Source organism: Phoca vitulina, unplaced genomic scaffold (assembly GCF_004348235.1).
Source record: "Phoca vitulina isolate PV1807 unplaced genomic scaffold, GSC_HSeal_1.0 scaffold7, whole genome shotgun sequence".
Lineage (NCBI taxonomy): Eukaryota > Metazoa > Chordata > Mammalia > Carnivora > Phocidae > Phoca > Phoca vitulina.
This window is the reverse complement of record NW_022589710.1, coordinates 11,120,874-11,139,747: the sequence shown is the minus strand read 5'-3', so window position 1 is coordinate 11,139,747 and position 18,874 is coordinate 11,120,874. Positions and strand designations below refer to the sequence as shown.

General features: G+C 39.6%; 1 protein-coding gene across 2 annotated transcripts in view; it reads left to right on the top strand.

The window, feature by feature from the left end:
• The first annotated feature begins 12,002 nt into the window (after positions 1 to 12,002).
• BAZ1A (bromodomain adjacent to zinc finger domain 1A) overlaps positions 12,003 to 18,874 on the top strand; it is a 93,371-nt gene continuing 86,499 nt past the window's right edge. The window contains exons 1-2 of one of the 2 annotated variants that reach the window (XM_032404939.1): positions 12,003 to 12,181; positions 12,661 to 12,831. In XM_032404939.1, the coding sequence (XP_032260830.1) occupies positions 12,719 to 12,831 (113 nt within the window). In that variant the 5' untranslated portion in view covers positions 12,003 to 12,181; positions 12,661 to 12,718. Of the gene's footprint in view, positions 12,182 to 12,660; positions 12,832 to 18,874 lie in introns of those variants that run through there. The other variant, XM_032404938.1, reaches the window with a different exon arrangement.

Below are 18,874 nucleotides of genomic sequence, written 5' to 3'. Positions count from 1 at the left end.
TGCCTTTGGCTCAGGTCATGATCCCAGAGTCTGGGGGTCGAACCCGGCAACAGGCTGCCTGCTCAGCAGAGAGTCTGCTTCTCCCTCTGCCCCTCACCCCACTCGTGCTCTCTCTCTCTGTCAAATAAGTAAATAAAATCTTTTAAAAAAATGAAAAGAAAAAATTCCTCTAGATGATTTCAAGAAAAAATTAGCTGATTTTCTGACTTATTCAATGTATCACTGTGATGACATTATTCACAGGAGATGTTATTTCTTCTTAAAGATAATTTTATGGATGTAGAAACACCATTCATTCAAAGCCAGCATAAGGTAACTTCTCAGCAATCAAGGAAGGAGTTTCTAGGGGTGGCCAGCCTCATTAAATGTCGTGGACAAATCGAGAGGCATGAGGACTGCAAACAACCTGTGGAAGGAAAACCAGGTAGCAGAGGGTTAGAGAGTATGAGTGCTGTGGAATGTGGAGGATGGTGTGGAGCAAGAAAAAAGAATGGAAGTAAGGACAAGTAGAGGCATTTTTCAAGATGAGACCTGTATATAGTTAATGTAGTTGAATGGATCCAGTGGAAGAGGCAATAACTGATTAAGCCAGGCTTCAAAGGAGGTTTACGATAAAGATGATAAAATCAACAACCTAGGTAGAAGGGTTAATCTTGGGAGAGTACGTGTGTGTGTGTAGGTGGGTGGATGTGTGTGTGGGGGTGGGGTGTGGCCGGCAGGAGAGAAGACAGAGGAGTTGTCAGCTAATGAGTATAAACACCAAGAGTGCAGGGATCTTCTCTTTTCTCCCCTAATGTAGCCCATGTCTCTAGAATAGTGGCTGGCATATAGAAAGCACTTAGAAATATTTGCTGGATGAATAGACTTTGACATCTAATCAATCTCAATTCACATCCCAGCTCTACCACTGGCAGACTGTGGGAACTTGAACAATTTCTTTACTCTGCTAAACCTCAGCCTTATTATCTATAAAATGAGAATAACAATATAAAATGTATTTCTAGACATGTTTGTAACACAAACCTTTAAGCTGAGCCATTATGACTTTCTTATATTATATTTAAATATTAAGCTCAGTGCTTGGCAAAGTGCTTTATACCAAGTAGTTGCTTTCTAAATGATTTTTTTTTAAGATTTTATTTATTTATTTGAGAGAGAGAGAATGAGAGAGAGAGAGAGAGAGCACATGAGAGGGGGGAGGGTCAGAGGGAGAAACAGACTCTCTACTGAGCAGGGAGCCCGATGAGGGACTCGATCCAGGGACTCCAGGATCATGACCTGAGCCAAAGGCAGTCGCTTAACCAACTGAGCCACCCAGGCGCCCTCTAAATGATTTTTTTTAAGATTGATTTATTTATTTATTTATTTATTTATTTATTTATTTATTTATTTTAGAGAGAGTGGGGGGGGAGCAGAGGGAGAGAGAATTCCAAGCAGACTTCAAGCTGAACGTGGAGCCAGACATGGGGCTTGATCCCACGACTCTGAGATCACCACCAAAGCCAAAACGAAGAGTCAGACACTCAACCGGCTGCGACACCCAGGCGCCCCTCTCTAAATGGTTTTTAATTGAATTTTTATACTTAACTGTGAGGAATAAACTTGCTTTACCTGCAAATCTCAATCTTTAAATTTTTTTGGAAGTTTTCTAGTTGTGGGGCCTTAGTTTTGTTAGGATGACATAAAAGACATATTTTATTTTTGTGAAATTATAAAAATAACTTTTCCTAAAAGTTGGTTATAAAAATTAATTTAAGTTGTAAAATATTTTGTTCTTTAGCTCTTAGATCCAACTCATAGCATCACATTCTGACATTTTCTCTAACTTCATCAATTAAGAAGGCAACTATAGTGGATCAGGGCTAAAAAGTAGATTTTTAGGATAGAAGGAGAAATGTAGGTGTATGTATAGAGTATAGAGGGAAAAGCACTGTCAACGTTCCTGTTGGAAAGCTCTATAACAAATAACTTTACTGAAGATTGATTATATCTAAATTAATAATGGAAAAAAGTAGTGTTCTCATGGTGCCTTCTAAGTTTAAAACTTGACTGCCTGTTTCTCATGCGAACATCTACATTCATTGCCATAGGGATTGCCCAAGACTCTTACTTATGGGCTTAAATGAGTGTAATTGCTCTTGTTATAGATATCAGAAAAATCCTGACTTATGACTAAGAGATATCCATTACGTGAAACTCTATGTGCATTTAGAATTTTAACTCCTTGGAAACAGCTAATGGCAAAGTAGTATTATATTATTTATTGTTTCTCAGAAGTCAGCATCCCACATCTCACAACTATTTCTTGATTAGTCATAGCTGAAAACATTTTATGATTAATTTACTATATGCCTTTTGCCCTGCAGAAACGCACATTTTCGAGACTCTGACATAAACTTATAAGACATGCTAACACAAACAGCTCTAGGAGGAATTCAAGCCACTATCAAGACTACATCTAGTTGTGAAGTTTATATTACTTAGTAGCACACACACAAAAAGAGTAATAAGGTCATAGGAAGCTCTGAGGAAATCAAAGCGAAGGAAAAAAGTTTTTTAAAGATAAGGAGGGCTTGAATGTGTTAGCAGCCCAAAATAAGGGAGCAAATGAGGTAGGAGATGATAAAATTTAATTCATAAATTAGGCACAGTAACTGCAATAAGTCATAATAAAATAAAACAATTATAATAATATACTAGATTAAAAGTTATGTGTATATGGTCTCTCTCCCTCAAAATATCTTATTATACTGTGCTCACCCATCTTGTGATGATGTGAGATGATAAAATGCCTACTTGATGAGGTGAGGTGAGGCGAAAGAGCTTGGTTGGCATTAGGCGACTATTGAACTTCCAATGATTCATCAGGAAGAGAATCATCTGCTTTTGGGCTGCGGTTGACTGTGGGTAACTGAAACTGTGGAAAGCAAAACTGTGGATTGAGGTGGGGGGGGGGCCTACATCATCAACTTTAGCAGCTTTTGTTATCCTATTGCTGGAAACTGTTCCTTGATTCTTTTCATTACAGAGCCCAGTCTTCCCTCAATGGGGCATCTCCACTTTCATGTTCCATATCTAAAATTAAATGCTTCAGCTTCCTCCCAAACCTATTTCTATACCTGATTACCCCATTTCTGTTAATGATGTTGTTACCTTTATAGTCTCCCAGACCTGAAATTTCTGAGTCATCTCTAACTTTTCCTCTCCTTCCTTAATGTGTCATCAAGTACTGGCCTTAAATACTTCCACTGAAATATTTCTCCTGGCTTTTCTTCCTTTCCATCCATTGCCAGGGCAATAATTCAGGCTGTTGTCATTCCGTACTGGTACTTCTATGCCTTCTCAACTGGTTTCCCTGCCTCCAGGCCTACTCAATCTAGCCAGTCCTACATACCCCACCCAGATTAATCTTTATAAAAGGTCAATTTGATGAGTCATTCCTCATCTCAAAAACCTTCAAGGTGCTATGGTAGAGTCCCTAAGGAAACAAGAGGACCCTAGAGAACACCATATTCCAATGAGAATGGGGCAGTTTATGTAGTCAGGAGGAGATGTTGATTTAGAGGAGGCTTCCCTGAGGAGTGATGAGAGAGGAGAATGGATGCAAGAAAGATGAGATACATCAGGTTTAGGAAATAAGTTGAGGAGGAAGAGGTGATGCCAAGGAGACTCAGGAAAGTCAGAGGGGTTGGAGGAGAACCAGGGGAGAGTGTGTCACAGAGACCAAGGTAGGAGAGGATGTCAAGGAACAGAGTGAATAAGGTGGACTCTTTCCGGGCGAGAGTCCATTGGATTTGGCAATTAGGGTGTCCGAATCAAGAGCAGCTTTAGGGGAGTATAGGGAGACTATGGAGGGTTGAGAAATAAAGAAATAGAAATGAGGAGCATAGGTTTCCTTTTTAAATGTTGGTTAAGAAAAGATGAGAAACAATGCTGAAGATAAAGAGAGGTGAACTTAAAAATTTCCCCCCAAGGGAAGAGACTTGCACTAGATTATAGACTAAGGGTAGAGATCTCAGTAGTGGAGAGCTTGATATTAGATAGAGGGAAGATGATTGACTGAGCAAGATCCCCAAGGAGATCTGGGGAGATCCAATCTAATGAAGAGAAAAAAGTCTTTGTCCACTTATGATCATCCTCTTGCTATATACATGATAACTCTTGACTCTGTGTATGTTACAGCTGTGTATGGTTAAGGTAATGAGGCATTATGAAATGACTACATGAATTTTTGCAACTTGAAGGGGTAGAACTGGATGAATCATTTCAGAAAACTTAAGGAGTTGCTAATAACCTCAGCTTGAAAGAGCTAAATCATTCATTGAAGTTCAAAGGTGTCAGTCACTATTGCCTTGAAAATCAGCTGAGGATTAAGATTATTTTCAGACTGAAAAGTGGATGTATTTTTCTATTGTTGCCCTAACAAATTACCAGAAACTTAGTGATAGGTCAGAGGTCCAACACAGGCCTCACTGGGCAAAAACAGGTGTTGGTGGTCTAGGTTCCTTTCTGGAAGCCTCTAGGGGAGAATCTTCCCCTCCCTCTTCCAGCTTCTAGAGACTACAGAGTTCCTTGGTTTGTGGCCTCTTTTTTTCTATTCCAAACCAGCAACATCTCTCTCGCCTTTCTTCACTTATGTCATCTGTCTCTGACCACACTCACGAAAACTTCACTTTTAAGGACTCAAGTGATTTGATTGGGCCCACCTAGATAATCCAGGAAAACCTCCCCATCAAGGTCCTTAACCTTAATCACAACTTCGAATTTCTTTTGCCTTGTAAGATAACACATTCACAGTTTCCAAGGAATAGGCTGTGGGCTTCTTTGGGGGCTATTATTCTGCCTACAACACTGGAACTGAGAGTGAGGTCTTTCTTTTAAGAGGGAAATTTGAAATGGGAAAAAGAAAGATGTTTAGTATTTGTATTTTATTCTTTTTTTTTTTTAAAAGCTACTTCTTTTTTTTTTTTTTTTTTAAGATTTTTTATTTATTTATTTGAGAGAGAGAGAACGAGAGAGAGCAAGCACATGAGAGGGGGGAGGGTCAGAGGGAGAAGCAGACTCCCCGCCGAGCAGGGAGCCCGATGCGGGACTCGATCCAGGGACTCCAGGATCATGACCTGAGCCGAAGGCAGTCGCCCAACCAACTGAGCCACCCAGGCGCCCTGTATTTTATTCTTGAAATAGGCAAAATGCTTGCTCTGGTAGATAAAGTGGTTTCTAGATGTCAGGTACGTATTGTGTAGATGCTAAGAAGTTATTGAGAAACAGTTTGCTTGTAGCTTAGAGTGAAATTTCAGTTAAGGAAATAGGAGATGGGTGTTTTGACCTAAACATTTAGACTAGAGAAAATAAGGTAGTAACCTGTCTCTTGGGTCCAAGGTATAATGATGGCAACAGAAATAAAAGGGAGAAAACCCTAAATATGTTCGCTTATAGGCACTGTAGCATTAGAACATGCTTCAGCAGGAATTCTTAGATTAGAATTTAGCGATCTATTCAAAACTGGTGTCTGAATTTTAAGTCTTAATCCTCTTTCTTCATCCATAATTGCCAGGTAGTCTATAGATACATAAAATATGGGGTTAGTTAATTGGTATCAAACTTGCAGTATTTATAATACTAATACCATGCTTCCATCACATAAGATAATTGGTTAAAAAAAGATACGGTCCTAAAAAAAATTGATATGGTCCTAATTATAAATATTACAAATTGACCATTATATTACTTAAATATTATAAGAAATAGTATTACAAAAGTGAAAGATCATAATACTTTTCTATACTATTATATGCTATTCTACACTATTACTATTATACTATTATATTTTGAGGGCCTGCTGTGTTCCAGGCATTGTAGTATATATTTTTTAAAAGATTTAAAAAAAGATTTTTTAAATTGTATGGCAATACTTAAAATGATATCTGAGAGTAGGTTATAGCCTGAGCAATAAAGGAAAGGTAAAAGAGAAACAAAATATATTCCAGTATTTTATACTCCAGTATTAACAGAAATCAGTCAGTAAATGAGATGATAAATATTAGTGCAACTTTTATCTGATGGCTAGTTTACAGGTAGCTAGTTTTAGCTTGCAGAGAAACTAAAACTTAACAATTAGTTTTGCAGTTGGTAAAAATAAGAAAAAGAACCCTCTATTTCACATTTTAAAACCTTCTACTTGTTCTTTATATGTCTTTTTAAAAACACTAATAAACTATTTGACTGAACATAGTATGATTTGATCTGTAAATTGGTATATAACTAATTATTAACATAAACATTCTAGAGAGACTTTTTTTGGTAACATATAATCTAAATTCTATCTCCACATTAAGATGAAAGCAGCCATCCATCCGACTCTATTTCTTTCACTGTAATCTAATTAAATTTGTGTTTTATATATCCATCTAACCATTATTCATCCAACAAAAGTGTGTTGAACTCCTGTCATGGGAAAGGCACTATGCTAGGCCCTGTAAAATATTTAACATAGACATTTGTACTTTTTATTTGCAGTTCTAAACTTATTTCCAGTTGTGAGTGAGAGACTTTATTATATTACATCAGCTCTCTGTCCCAACCTGCCTCCTGACCATCCAATCTCTGTATCTTACACATTTTTATTCATATTTCTACTGTGAGAAGTCTCTCTTCTATTCCTGTCCCCTGGCAAATCTTCTCCCAGAGAGAACCAGTGTGTTATTTTTCTATATATCCTTCCAGATGCATCTTATGTATCAAGAAAATGCATATACGTATTAAACTCCCCATACATATTTTTCTGTATCTTATCTTTTCTTTTCAACTTCCTCATTCTTTCTTACATCTGCATGCTATCCCATTGTATGGACACATCATTTACTTAATTATGGGTATTTCCATTAATTTTAAAATATTTAATTTAATTTTAATATTAGTCTATTCCTAACAAAGCAAAATCGTCTTATATTCAAATATATTCGTGGATATCTTCCTAGAGATGGAACTTGTAAGGTACTTACAAGTATTTACTTGTAATGTAATACATTCCTAGAGATGTATTTGGAATTTTGAATAAATATTGTCAATTTGCCCTTCATAGAGGTTGTGCCAGTTTCCCCATAGACTTACCAACAAATGATGGTGATCTTTGCAAATCCGAAGGATGAAAAATGTCATCTCGGTGTAGTTTTAATTTGCATTTCTCTTATGATGACTGAGGTTGAGAATCTTTTTATATATTTTAAAGCCATTTGTATTTCCTTTTCTGTTTCTCTTGGGTTGTTATACAATAAGGCAACAGGAAATTATTTATGTCTTAGGAAAATTAGCCCTTTGCCAGTGAGTTGCAAATATGTAATTTTTTCCCAGTTTGATAATTGTCTTCAACTTTGTGGTAGCTTTTGTCATGCAAAAATTTTTAATTTTTATTTTATAGAATTATTTTTATAGATGGGCTTTGTGTTATACTTAGGCTTTCCCCACTCTGAGACAATTTTTAAAATTCTCCATGGACTCCTCTAGTACTTTTCTTTTCTTCTAGTACTTTTATGATTAACATACATTCTTAACCATTACAAGTTCTAAATTGTCTAGTGCATAAGATCAAGTTCCCTGTTTCAATTTATATCTGAGCTAGATTACCAAATCAGTCCCGTGAAATATAGAATAGTAGTAAGGAGCGTGGACTTTGGAGTTGATAATTTGAGTTTTTCTGCTTCTGGGCTGTATGATATTGAGTATGCTACTTAATTAACCTCTCTGAGCCTCAACAGCTTCATCTGTAAAATGGAAATGATAAATAATACTTAGTTTTTTGTGAGAATCACGAGATGATTCATTTAAAGCCCTTAGGTAGCACAATGCTTCACAAGCTACAGTCATTCATTAAATGTAAACTATTGTGATAATGATGATGGCCATAGACTACTCTTTCAACTGCTATTACTGCTATTACCATCCCATAATTCATGACTTTAATCACAAAGGGTTGAATAAAAAAAAATGCATCCCAAATTTGCCAACATTACCATGTTAGCATCCAATTGCCTCTAAGCATAGTTCTCAACTTTGGCAGGATATTAGAATCACCTGAATAGATTTTTCAACTCCCAATGCCTGGGTCCCTACCCCAGATATTGTTTTAACTGGCCTGATGTATGGCTCAGGCATCAGTGTTTTTCAAAAACCCCTCTGGTGATTTCAATGGGCAGCTAAGGTATAGAACCATTATCCTAACATGAGGCCAGTGGTTTCAGATATTAAGGAAAACATGTTCATTGCTTCACATAGAAATTTTTTATAAGTCAAATGCCATGAATTAGTGAGGAAGACATTAAGAGAACATAAAGAGTTGAGACTGATGTCAGATACAGGTATTGAGGAAAAGAGTTACAAAGTTGAAAATATCCCTTGTATATACTTCTAAGACCTCTTTCTCAGAAGAGCTCAGGGCAGCTATACTTAAGTACTTTTAATAACTGCTCCTTAGAGGTAAGGGATATAAAGTGTTTATATTTGTTAGATGTGTTAACTGAAACAGGGAGATAGGACTCGTCAGCTCTTCAAAGTTAGGATTCTCATTATCCCCATTCTCAAAGATAAATTCCTGGATAATTCTCAAAAATAAATGATTATCTCTGATCATGAGTAATACAGCTTATCCCCTTACACATTTTAGCAGTTTGGGAAGGATTTGGAATGGTATTTTAGCTCACTTATAGATACAGTGTGAGATGGGTATACAAGAAAATTAGATATTATCAAATCCAAGGGGAAAAGCAGTGTGGTCTAAACAGACTGGACAGAGTCAAGATGCCTAGATTTTATTTCCTGAGCTTGAGTTTCCTCAGCTGCAAAATGAGAGAATTAAGAGTTCCCAAACAATTCTTTCAGCTCTAACTAATTACTGTGTCACCAAGCCACCTAAATAAAGCCTTTCTTAATCAGTCAATAGATGACAGGAAAAGTATTCTAGCTCAAGCTTTTATAATACGTATTTCATAGATTTGTCTTGTTTTTAATACATAAGGCAGTATGCTTTCTCAAATATTAAACTATGTCTTGATATTAAGCTAATATATGTCCTGCCTAACTTGCATATTTACATTTTACATTTAAGCAGGGGCAATTGGTGTCTTCACCCAGAGGGATGACTGATGGAGGGTGGGGGGCTGCATCCTGAGACCTGTGAGGAAATGCTGGAACACGAGCTTTCTGTTGTCTTTCAAATCATGCCCCGTGGATGACTTCATTTGAGACAGATCCTGGGTCCTCCTTCTATATTTTCTTCTAATCTTTTCTACTTCTCTTTTTGCATTATATTACTCATGATCGTTAGTACTCACACAATTCTTGTTTTTGTTGTCTTTCCTGTAAGATGTACACTTTAAAAAAATATTTTATTTGATTTATTTGAGAGAGAGTGAGAGAGCATGAGCAGCGGAAGGGACAAAGGGAGAGGGAGAAGTAGAGAATCCCAAGCAGACTCCATGCTGAGCCCGGAGCCCCGATGCAGGCTCAATCCCACAATCTGGAGATCATAACCTGAGCCGAAACTAAGAGTCTGACGGCTAACCGACTGAGCCATCCAGGTGCCCCAGATTATACGATTTTTAAGGCCAGGATACATTTATAGTGTATCCCAGGAGCTAGTAGTGTCTTAGCACATAAGAAAAGCCTGATATATGTTTAAGTAAGTTAAATTGTTAAAAAATTAAATGGTTTTAATTTCATTCTTTTCTTTTTTATGTGATACTTTAATTTTCAGTTTACAATATTTCCAATTTTTTCTTACACAAAGTCTTATTTCATGACAGTATCCTTAACTACCTCCTGAAATAGCAATGAGCTTTTCATTCTCAAAAGCTTAGAAGTAGTAATAAAGAAGTAATCATGATACCAAAATATGAAATAAATACAGTAGGTAAGCTTTCAGTAATAAATGTGTAGGATAACTTTAAAAGAAGTATTATTTTGAGGTAACTTAGAAAGGCTGTCAATTTGATCAGGCAGTAAAAATACACCAAAACTAAACTAATATGTTAATTAAAATTTACTAAACTTACATTATTGTGAATTAACAATGAACAACTATATAACATTATTAAATATCACAAATCATTAAAATAAATCCTATGTATGTAACTCAGAGAATTGAGTTATGATGGTATGACAGTATTGAAATCTGCATATGGTAGTAGGGAAATAGTATTATGATCAAGTAGAATAAAATTTCAATTTTAAATTAGTACTAAAAGGAATCCAATTGTTTAAAAATTTGTGTTTAATAAAAATAAAATCAACATTTTTGACCATGATTTTAACAAAATTTTAACACCTTATCAAATAGTGAGCTCTAAGACTCCGGGTGAGGTATGGAAGTGTTGAATCGTGATATTGTACACCTGAAACTAATATTACACTGTATGTTAACTGGAATTTAAATAAAAACTTAAAAAAAATAGTGAGCTTTAAGAAATACAAATATTATATATTCAGAGAAAATTTCCTCTGTTTTTAGCTTAACAGTTAAGTTGGGATTTTGAATTGTGAGAGTGATGCTTCATTAGCACTTATAAATTTATCCATCCTCCATGATCCTCTTTTGAGATTACCTTTATGGGTTCTAAATTTTTCACCTGGAAAATTAAGTACTTTAGGTAGGGAATTCTAAATTGTCACTCAAGTACAAGGCCAGTTTAAATGAGTGCATAATTTTTTGAAGAGTTTATCCAGACTAAAGAATAGTTAGTACTGAGAACATTTCCAAGCTTCTGTGACTTCTATATCCGTACAGTAAGGTGCATTAATTTTATTAATGATTTTTAAAACACTCAAAGTATATTGTGTCTTCCACAAAATTTTATTTTGCTAGCTGCCATAAAAGTATCTTGAAAGAAGTTAAAAATTATAACTCTTGCAATTTGAATAGATTCCTTACATTTTCTGCTCCAATGTACACATGTACTTAATTTGAAGATATAAAGATGATCCCACATTGTTTCTATAACTGTGATCATTTCGGTATTGGTACTTATGTCCTTCGTTGAATGAATGTTCTTCAAACCTACCGTCTTAATAGATTCATTCTTACATGTTAATCCACAAATAAGGAAATGTCAAGGGCAGTAGCAAAAAAGACAATTTAAAACAAAGCTGGCAAACATTTGGAATTATTTGTAGTCTCAAAATTCCTTTTAATTCAAAAGTCACATGTACTATGTGCATTAAAATTAGTTTCACAAATGGAAATTGTGGATATGGGAAAGTTGCTTTAGGGGAAATTCACTAGTAAATCCATAACCTTTAAAATTCTGTATGATTGAATTGAATATTGATACTTTGCAAAACATTTTCAGCGGCGTATTACAAATATTACTTTTTAAAGGTGTGTTTTTCCAGTTTTAAATATGTGGGGGTCCTACAGGCATGATGACATTTTCTAACATACTTTTTTGGTCTTTTCCTCTTCTAATCTTTGACTGAGTTGCCCTCTTTAAATGTTAACGAGAACTGCTGTCAAGAAAGGTATTTTCTTTTCAAGGAGGATGTTTACACAAGCAAAATATTTTTTTTAGACATGAAAATTCTAATTTGGAGTTAAATATCAAAATACTTTCTATTTTTTATTCCTCGTTTCTCTTCCCATCTTTAAAATAAAAGTTAAATCTTAATTGGAATCCTTTTCCCACCGTGAAACGAAGCGACGGTGCCAGACTTGAAGATGAAGGCTTTACTTTGTTAGCCATGTGTTTATGAAACCCCAGCGCCTTCCCTAGATCTCTTGGCTGATAATCTCAAACATGGAGGATGCTTCTGATTCTACACAAGGGGTTGCTCCATTAATTAATAATGTAGCTCTCCCAGGCTCTCCGCCGTCTCTTCCTGTATCAGTGACAGGCTGTAAAAGTCATCGAGTAGCCAATAAAAAGGTAGAAGCGAGAAGTGAAAAGCTCCTCCCAACAGCTCTTCCTCCTTCTGAGCCGAAAGTAGATCAGAAACTTCCCAGGAGCTCCGAGAGGCGGGGAAGTGGCGGTGGGACGCGATCCCCCGCGCGGAGCCAGGCCGTGGCAGCGGGAGAAGCGGCGGCGGGCGGCGCGGCGGGGCCGGCGAGAAGCGACCCCCCGGGAGGACAGAGACTCCCCTCGCTGCCTTTGTAGTTGAAAAGGTGGAGAAGTGGCAGTCGGCGTGCTCGCAGGTGAGGGGCTCCGTGTGGTCGCTCGGGAGCCGGCCGGCGCCGGCAGGGAAGTGTAGGCGAGCTGGGGAACAAAGCGGAGCGGCGCCGGGGTCCGCCCGCAGCGAGCTCCTCGCGGCGTCGGGCCGGCCGGCTGCGCGCCAAGCACGTTGCGAGCCCGAGGCGGCGGCGGCGGGCTGGGAGCCGGCGCTGGGGGAGGGGGCCGCCGCAGTTCCCGCACCGCCCGCCCGCGGCGGGGCGTGCGGCCCCATTGTGAGCCGGCCGCCGGGCGTGCGGAGGTGGGGCGCGCTGGGAGGGCAGAGGCGGCGGCTCGGCTCGCTCAATACCCCAGTAGCGGCAGGAGCGACCTCGGCTCCGGTGGCAGCCGTGGGCGCGTCAGTCACACAAAAGGCAGTGGAGCTTCCCCCGGCGCGCGGACTGGCCCACGCCGCCGCCGAGCGCTCCCCACCTTACCGGCTTTCCTTTCCCTCCAATTTTGATAGGGAAGCGGGGCCGACGCGGGCGGCCAAGGGTCCGGGTGAGCCCGCGGGCGGACAGGAGATGCCGCTGCTACACCGAAAGCCGTTTGTGAGACAGAAGCCGCCCGCGGACCTGCGGCCGGACGAGGAAGTTTTCTACTGTAAAGTCACCAACGAGATCTTCCGCCACTACGAGTAAGGGCCGGGCCGGGCGCGGGGGGTGCGAGGGAGTGTGGGGACTCCCTCCCCAGCGTCCTTTTGTCTCTCTCCTTTTCCTCGCCTTGGGCTTCTGGCGGGGCGACTTGAAAGTGACGGCTGGCCGCGGGCCCGCGTTTCTCTGTCCCCCGAGCCCGACCTGGTGATTGCGCGGGGTCCCCGGGCGGCGCGATCGGCCGTGGCGCGCGTGGGGAGTGCGGGCCGGGGCCGAGGAAGCTGGGGTCCTCGGCTGGCCGTGGGGACCGCTTCTAGCCGCGGCTGCCGCCCGGCCGCCAAACAGCGGAAACTCCCCGCCTCGCCCCTCCCCGCCTCGGCCACACGCGCACTCCGGGGCCAGTTCCGGGATCCCCGCCCGGCGGCCGAGGGGATCCCCGCTCGGGTCAGCGGCACGGGGCCCCAGTCCCCCGGCCGGGAGAGGGAATCCCCGCCCCCGGGGGCAGGAAACGGCCGGGCTGGGCTCGTCTCCTCGGTCCACAGTGGAGCCTGACGTTGGAGCTGCCTAAGGGAGGGGAGGGGAGGGAGGGAGGAGGGGAGGGAGCGGAGTTGAGACTCGGGGAAGGAGGGGGCTCCCTGGCGGGCCAGGGGCAGTGGGGCCCGGGACACGAGAGCCTCCACTGGCGGCCTCTCCGTCCGATGCGGCTAGGCCTCGGAGTGTGCGACGCGAGCTGAGTGCTCTGTCACCACCTCTTCTTGGTGACTAACTCCCGGCCCCGGAGAACTCAGCGTCTCCGCCTCCGGGAGACCTTGGTGAGGAAGAAGTCGGGTTCGGGCGGGGGTGGGGGGGGGGGGGGAGAGAAGGGGGAGAGAGTGGGGCACTGGGCGCCCTTAGTTATCACTTTCGCGTAGCCCCAAGGGCGGCGGTGGCTGATGGGGGAGGGGGTTAAGACAAGTTCAACTCCAGCCTCAGCCAGTCTCCTCTTTTTATCCCCCTGCGCATGTGGGCTGCCTGACATGTGCCACTCGCTATTGTTTTGATAAGAATCCGGAGCTGCTGCCTGTGTAGTTTCAACTACTAAATCTTCACTACCTCGTCTGGTTTATCCCAAGAGATCCCCTTGTCCTGTGACACCAAACACTGGGGTGTTTTAGAGATGTGTGTTTAAACAGGATCTCCAAGTGAGAACCTGAATTGGTCGATCAATGAAACAGCCTGATCCTCCCTTTTTCTTGTGCTTTATCCTCTCCGCTCAGAAGGAATCCCTTTCTGGCTTAGAAACCAAATGTTATAGCAACGAAATAAATTGTGTGTAGGAGACACCTTTTCTGAGAGGGGGCTTGATCGAGGGAGCACTTTAGGCAAAGGCTGCACCTGTCCGAGAAATGAGCAGTGAGGTTAGAAAAGTCAGTTCCTTTGAGCTTTTAAAGTAAGGCTGCTTTTTCTTCAGCTCCACAGAAGAGTTACACATAAACTTGTTTTATCTGGAGTTTTCCAGCAGACTGTACTTTTAAATAGGAGTGCACATCTTAACTCTGCTCCTGTGCAGACTTGTTTTGTTACTCAAATAGAGTTCACTCTTGTAACTAAAGTGAATTTGGATTAGGTAACTTGACAAGGATGATGTCTTTTTTTAAGTTTAAATTAAAATCCTCGGTAATAATTCCCAATTTATATTTAAGAATGCCAACAAAATAGAAAACAGGCTTAAGTTTCAAACTTTTCCCCTTCGAAATAAGCAATCTTATCTTTTTAAAAGACTTTTTTCACGCTAGAAGGGAACATGAATATGGGCTGTATCCTTTTTGAATTAAACTTTTTGTATACTTTGGTTCCTGATGATTTACTATAATCTCCACTAGGATGTGGAGAAATCTGAAAAATCTGAAATGCCAAAATAAAGGAAGAGATTTTTGGTATTCCAAACCTACTACCTTCCACTAATATTAAGGAACTGTGTCCTTTGTAGTCTTATAACACTAACGAATTTTTTTAAATAGTTGGTTTTGGGGGTTTTGTTGTTTTCTCTGTGATGAAGTATGTGGGTTTTTGGAATTTACAAGCAGTTCTGGAAAGGCAGTTGGTTTGGGAGCAAAGATATTTAATCATTTACCCTGAACAAAGCAGAGCTACTGGTGTTCTTAGGTATTAATTTTTGTGACTTTGAATTGGCAAAAATGGAAGAAGACTGACATTTAATTATGCTAAATTTTGGATTACTTTCTCTCTCTTAGATGATTACAGAGAGATCTTTTCAAAATTGCATTCATGGTGTATGGTATATGGTGATCCTTAGTATTATGGTAATCTGACCCTTGGCACAAGTCTGGAGAAGGAAACCTCTGTTTTCACTCATTCATTAAATCACCAATTGGTTTATGTGAATTTGTTTGAAGATTACCCTTTAAGTGCATTATATGAATATTTGTCTTTTGTAGGGGTGTGAAGACCACTATGCTCATCTATTCGCTCAGGTTTTGATTTCTCCAATATAACCTTTTCAACCTTAATCAATCTCAAAGAGATTTTCTACACCTCCCTGCCTTGTTCCCTTTGCAACACAATGCAAAGTAACTTTTCCCTTTGACTCTGGATCTTAGAAGTTGCCAGTGACCTTTTAATTGTTAAATAGTTTTCTGTCTTTATCTATGTGATATAATAGCCTAACACTTTCTCCTTTGTTCTGGGTAGAAATGATCATCTCTCCATTTTGTCTAGTGTAAGATGGCAATTATTGCATGGTAATGCAATCAATACATTTGTTGCCTCAAATTTTCTCTTTTCCTAGACACTGAATTTTTTGAGAAAGGGACTGTGACCAGGATGGATCCTTAGCGATTATACAGTACAAGCTCCTTTTTCTGTTTGTTTGAACTACATGCTCTTTAACTAATTGCTAACTCTTGTTTGACCTGCTTTCCATAAGTAAAGAAGACTTGTTAAAAATAGCACATTAGCTGTAGGCAAATGCGTAAGCTAAAGCATAAAAGAATAAACTGGACCACTGTTTTTGTGTTATACACAAAAATCAACTCAAAATGAATTAAAGACTTTAACGTAAATCCTGAAACCGTAAAACTTCTAAGCGGTAAGCTCCTTGACATAGTTCTTGGCAATGATTTTTTAAATCTAACACTGAAAGCAAAAGCAACAAGAGCAAATATAAACAAGTGGGACCATATGAAACTAAAAAGCTTCTGCAGAGAAAAGGAAAACATCAAAATAAAAAGGTGACCTACTGACTTGGGAGAAAATATTTGCAAATTATATATCCAATTGGGGCTAATATTCAAATTATAAAGAACTCCTACAACTCAATAGCAAAAAAAAAAAAAAAACTGACTAAAACATGGGCAGAGGGCACCTGGGTGGCTCAGGTGGTTAAGCGACTGCCTTCGGCTCAGGTCATGATCCTGGAGTCCCGGGATCGAGTCCCGCATCGGGCTCCCTGCTCAGCGGGGAGTCTGCTTCTCCCTCTGACCCTCCCCGCTCTTGTGCTCTCTCTCTTTCATTCTCTCTCTCAAATAAATAAATAAAATCTTAAAAAAAAAATAAAAAAAATAAAAATAAATAAATAAATAAAACATAGGCAGAAGATCTAAATAGCTGTTTTTCTAAAGGAGACATATAGATGGCTAACAGGAACATGAGAAGATGCTATACATCCTTAATCATCAGGGAAATGCAAATCAGAACCCCAGTGAGATCCCGCCCCATACCTGTTAGAATGGCTGTTATCAAAAAGACTAGCGTAAGAGTTGCTGCCTAGGATGTGGAGAAAAGTGAACTCTTCTGCACTGTTGGTGGAAACATAAATTGGTGCAGCCACTCTGGAAGACAGTATGGAAGTGCCTCAAGAACTTAAAAAAATAGAACTACCACATGACCCAACAACTGTTTTTGGGTGTTTATCCAAATTTTAAAAACCACTAATTTGAAATTATATATGCACTCCCATGTTCATTGCAGCATTACGTACAATAGCCAAGATATGGAAACACCCTAAGTGTTTATCAGTGGATGAATGGATAAAGAAATTGTGGTGTATATACAAAGGAATATTACTCAGCCATAAAAAAAAAAAAAATGAAATCTTGCCATTTGGGACAAAATGGATTGACCTTGAAGTCATTATGCTCAATGAAGTAAGTCACACAGAAAGGAAAAATACCAATGATCTCTCTTATATGTGGAATCTAGAGGGAAAAAATGTTAAAAAAAATACTAAGCTCACAAAAAAAACCCCTCAATTCTATAGTCAATAATGTTGTAATACCAGTGTTATGGGACAGATGGTAGCTAGGCTTGTAGTGAATATAGCATAATGTTTGAGCTTGTCAGATCACTAAGTTGTACACCTGAAACTAACTTAACATTGTATGTCAGCTGTACTTTTTTTTTTTTTAGATTTTATTTATTTATTTATTTGAGAGAGCAAGAATGAGAGAGAGAGAGCACATGAGAGGGGGGAGGGTCAGAGGGAGAAGCAGACTCCCTCCTGAGCAGGGAGCCCGATGCGGGACTCGATCCCAAGACTCCAGGATCATGACCTGAGCCGAAGGCAGTTGCTTAACCAACTGAGCCACCCAGGCGCCCCTGTCAGCTGTACTTTAAAAAAGATTTTATTCCCCCTCCACCTCCAAAACCACACACACAAAAAAAAAACCCACAAAAAACTAAACTCATAGGCAAAGAGAGCAGAATAAAGCATGTGCTTTAATCTTTTAGATAAGATAAAAATTTATTCTGTAATTTGGTTAGCTGACAGTTTTTATTTATTTATTTAGGACTGTGGATTGTTAAAAAATGGAGCAGTCAGGTCTGAATACTAGGAATTCTAGAGTGGGGGCATAAGGAAGGTGGTTTGTTGTATTACTGAATGACTTCATTTCCTAAATAAAATAACTTATTTTTTTTAGCCATTTAGACCCTTGGAATTGGAATGTTTTTACCATCTTCGAGTGAGTTATACTTTTCATACAAAATGTAGGAACCTCTTCATTACTTATAGGCCGGCTTATGTTTCAACCAGGCTTTCTAGTGAAAGGTGTTTAATCTGATTTTCATAGTTCATCAGCTCCTCATTTGTTAATTCAGGCCTTTCAGTAGCCCTCTTTTACAGATAAGGAAACTGGATTTGGGGTAAAGAGAGTAAGTCTGAGATCAGTGTCGAAAACCACCTATCTAGCAGTTGGTGACACTGGACTTTTCACTCACATACCTAAGGCTATAGAGTTTATGTTCTTATTTACTACCCACATGGTACATATTATGGAGAATTTTTCCTAATATTTGTTGAAGCTTGGCAGAAACATGCACCAAGAACATAAGGTACTGCTTCGAATTCAAGCTCACTTCCTAGATCTTTGGGTAGGCACCACTCTGTTGTCTGCCCAGACATTTGACTTCTTTACTATGTCCCCAGTGATTAAGCTCTAGATATTAAATACACAAACTAGAATGCCATTGGTTTACAGTGGGGGAAAATGTCTTTCATACAGACCAGTTCTCATACTGATAATTAGGTATGTGTGAAATCTAATTATTATCTGAAGGCCATTTGGTGAGCATGGAATTTTTAAGGAAAATCGGAGAATCTTCATAGCTAGTGTCTTCAAATTAGGTTTTCAGCTCCTCTTTAGGAATAGGTCTGCTACATGATCCCGATATTTGGGTCTATGAGTCTTTTTTTTCTTAGATGGTGTAGCAGAGATTCCTAAATGCCTTTTCTTTCCTTTTTATCCACTTAGTAGGCTACCATGTTTTGTGTTAATGCACTCTTTCTTCAGACAGATTATGTCTTAACAGTTATTGTGTAACGAGCCATCCTAAAACTTAGTGGTTCAAAATAATCATCCATTTTATTTGCTCAGTATTCTGCGGATTGCCAATGTGGTTTCTCCTGGCCTGTGTGCTCACTCACTTAGCTATAGTCAGCTAGAGGCTAGGCTGAGGCTGGTTAGAGTAAGAGCTAGCCTCAGTCATATGTCAGGGACCTCAGCTGGGATGGCTTTTCTTTCTTTCATGTGTATGTGTTACCTTTTTTTTTCTAGCTTTATTGAAGTATAATATAACAATAGATTTGTA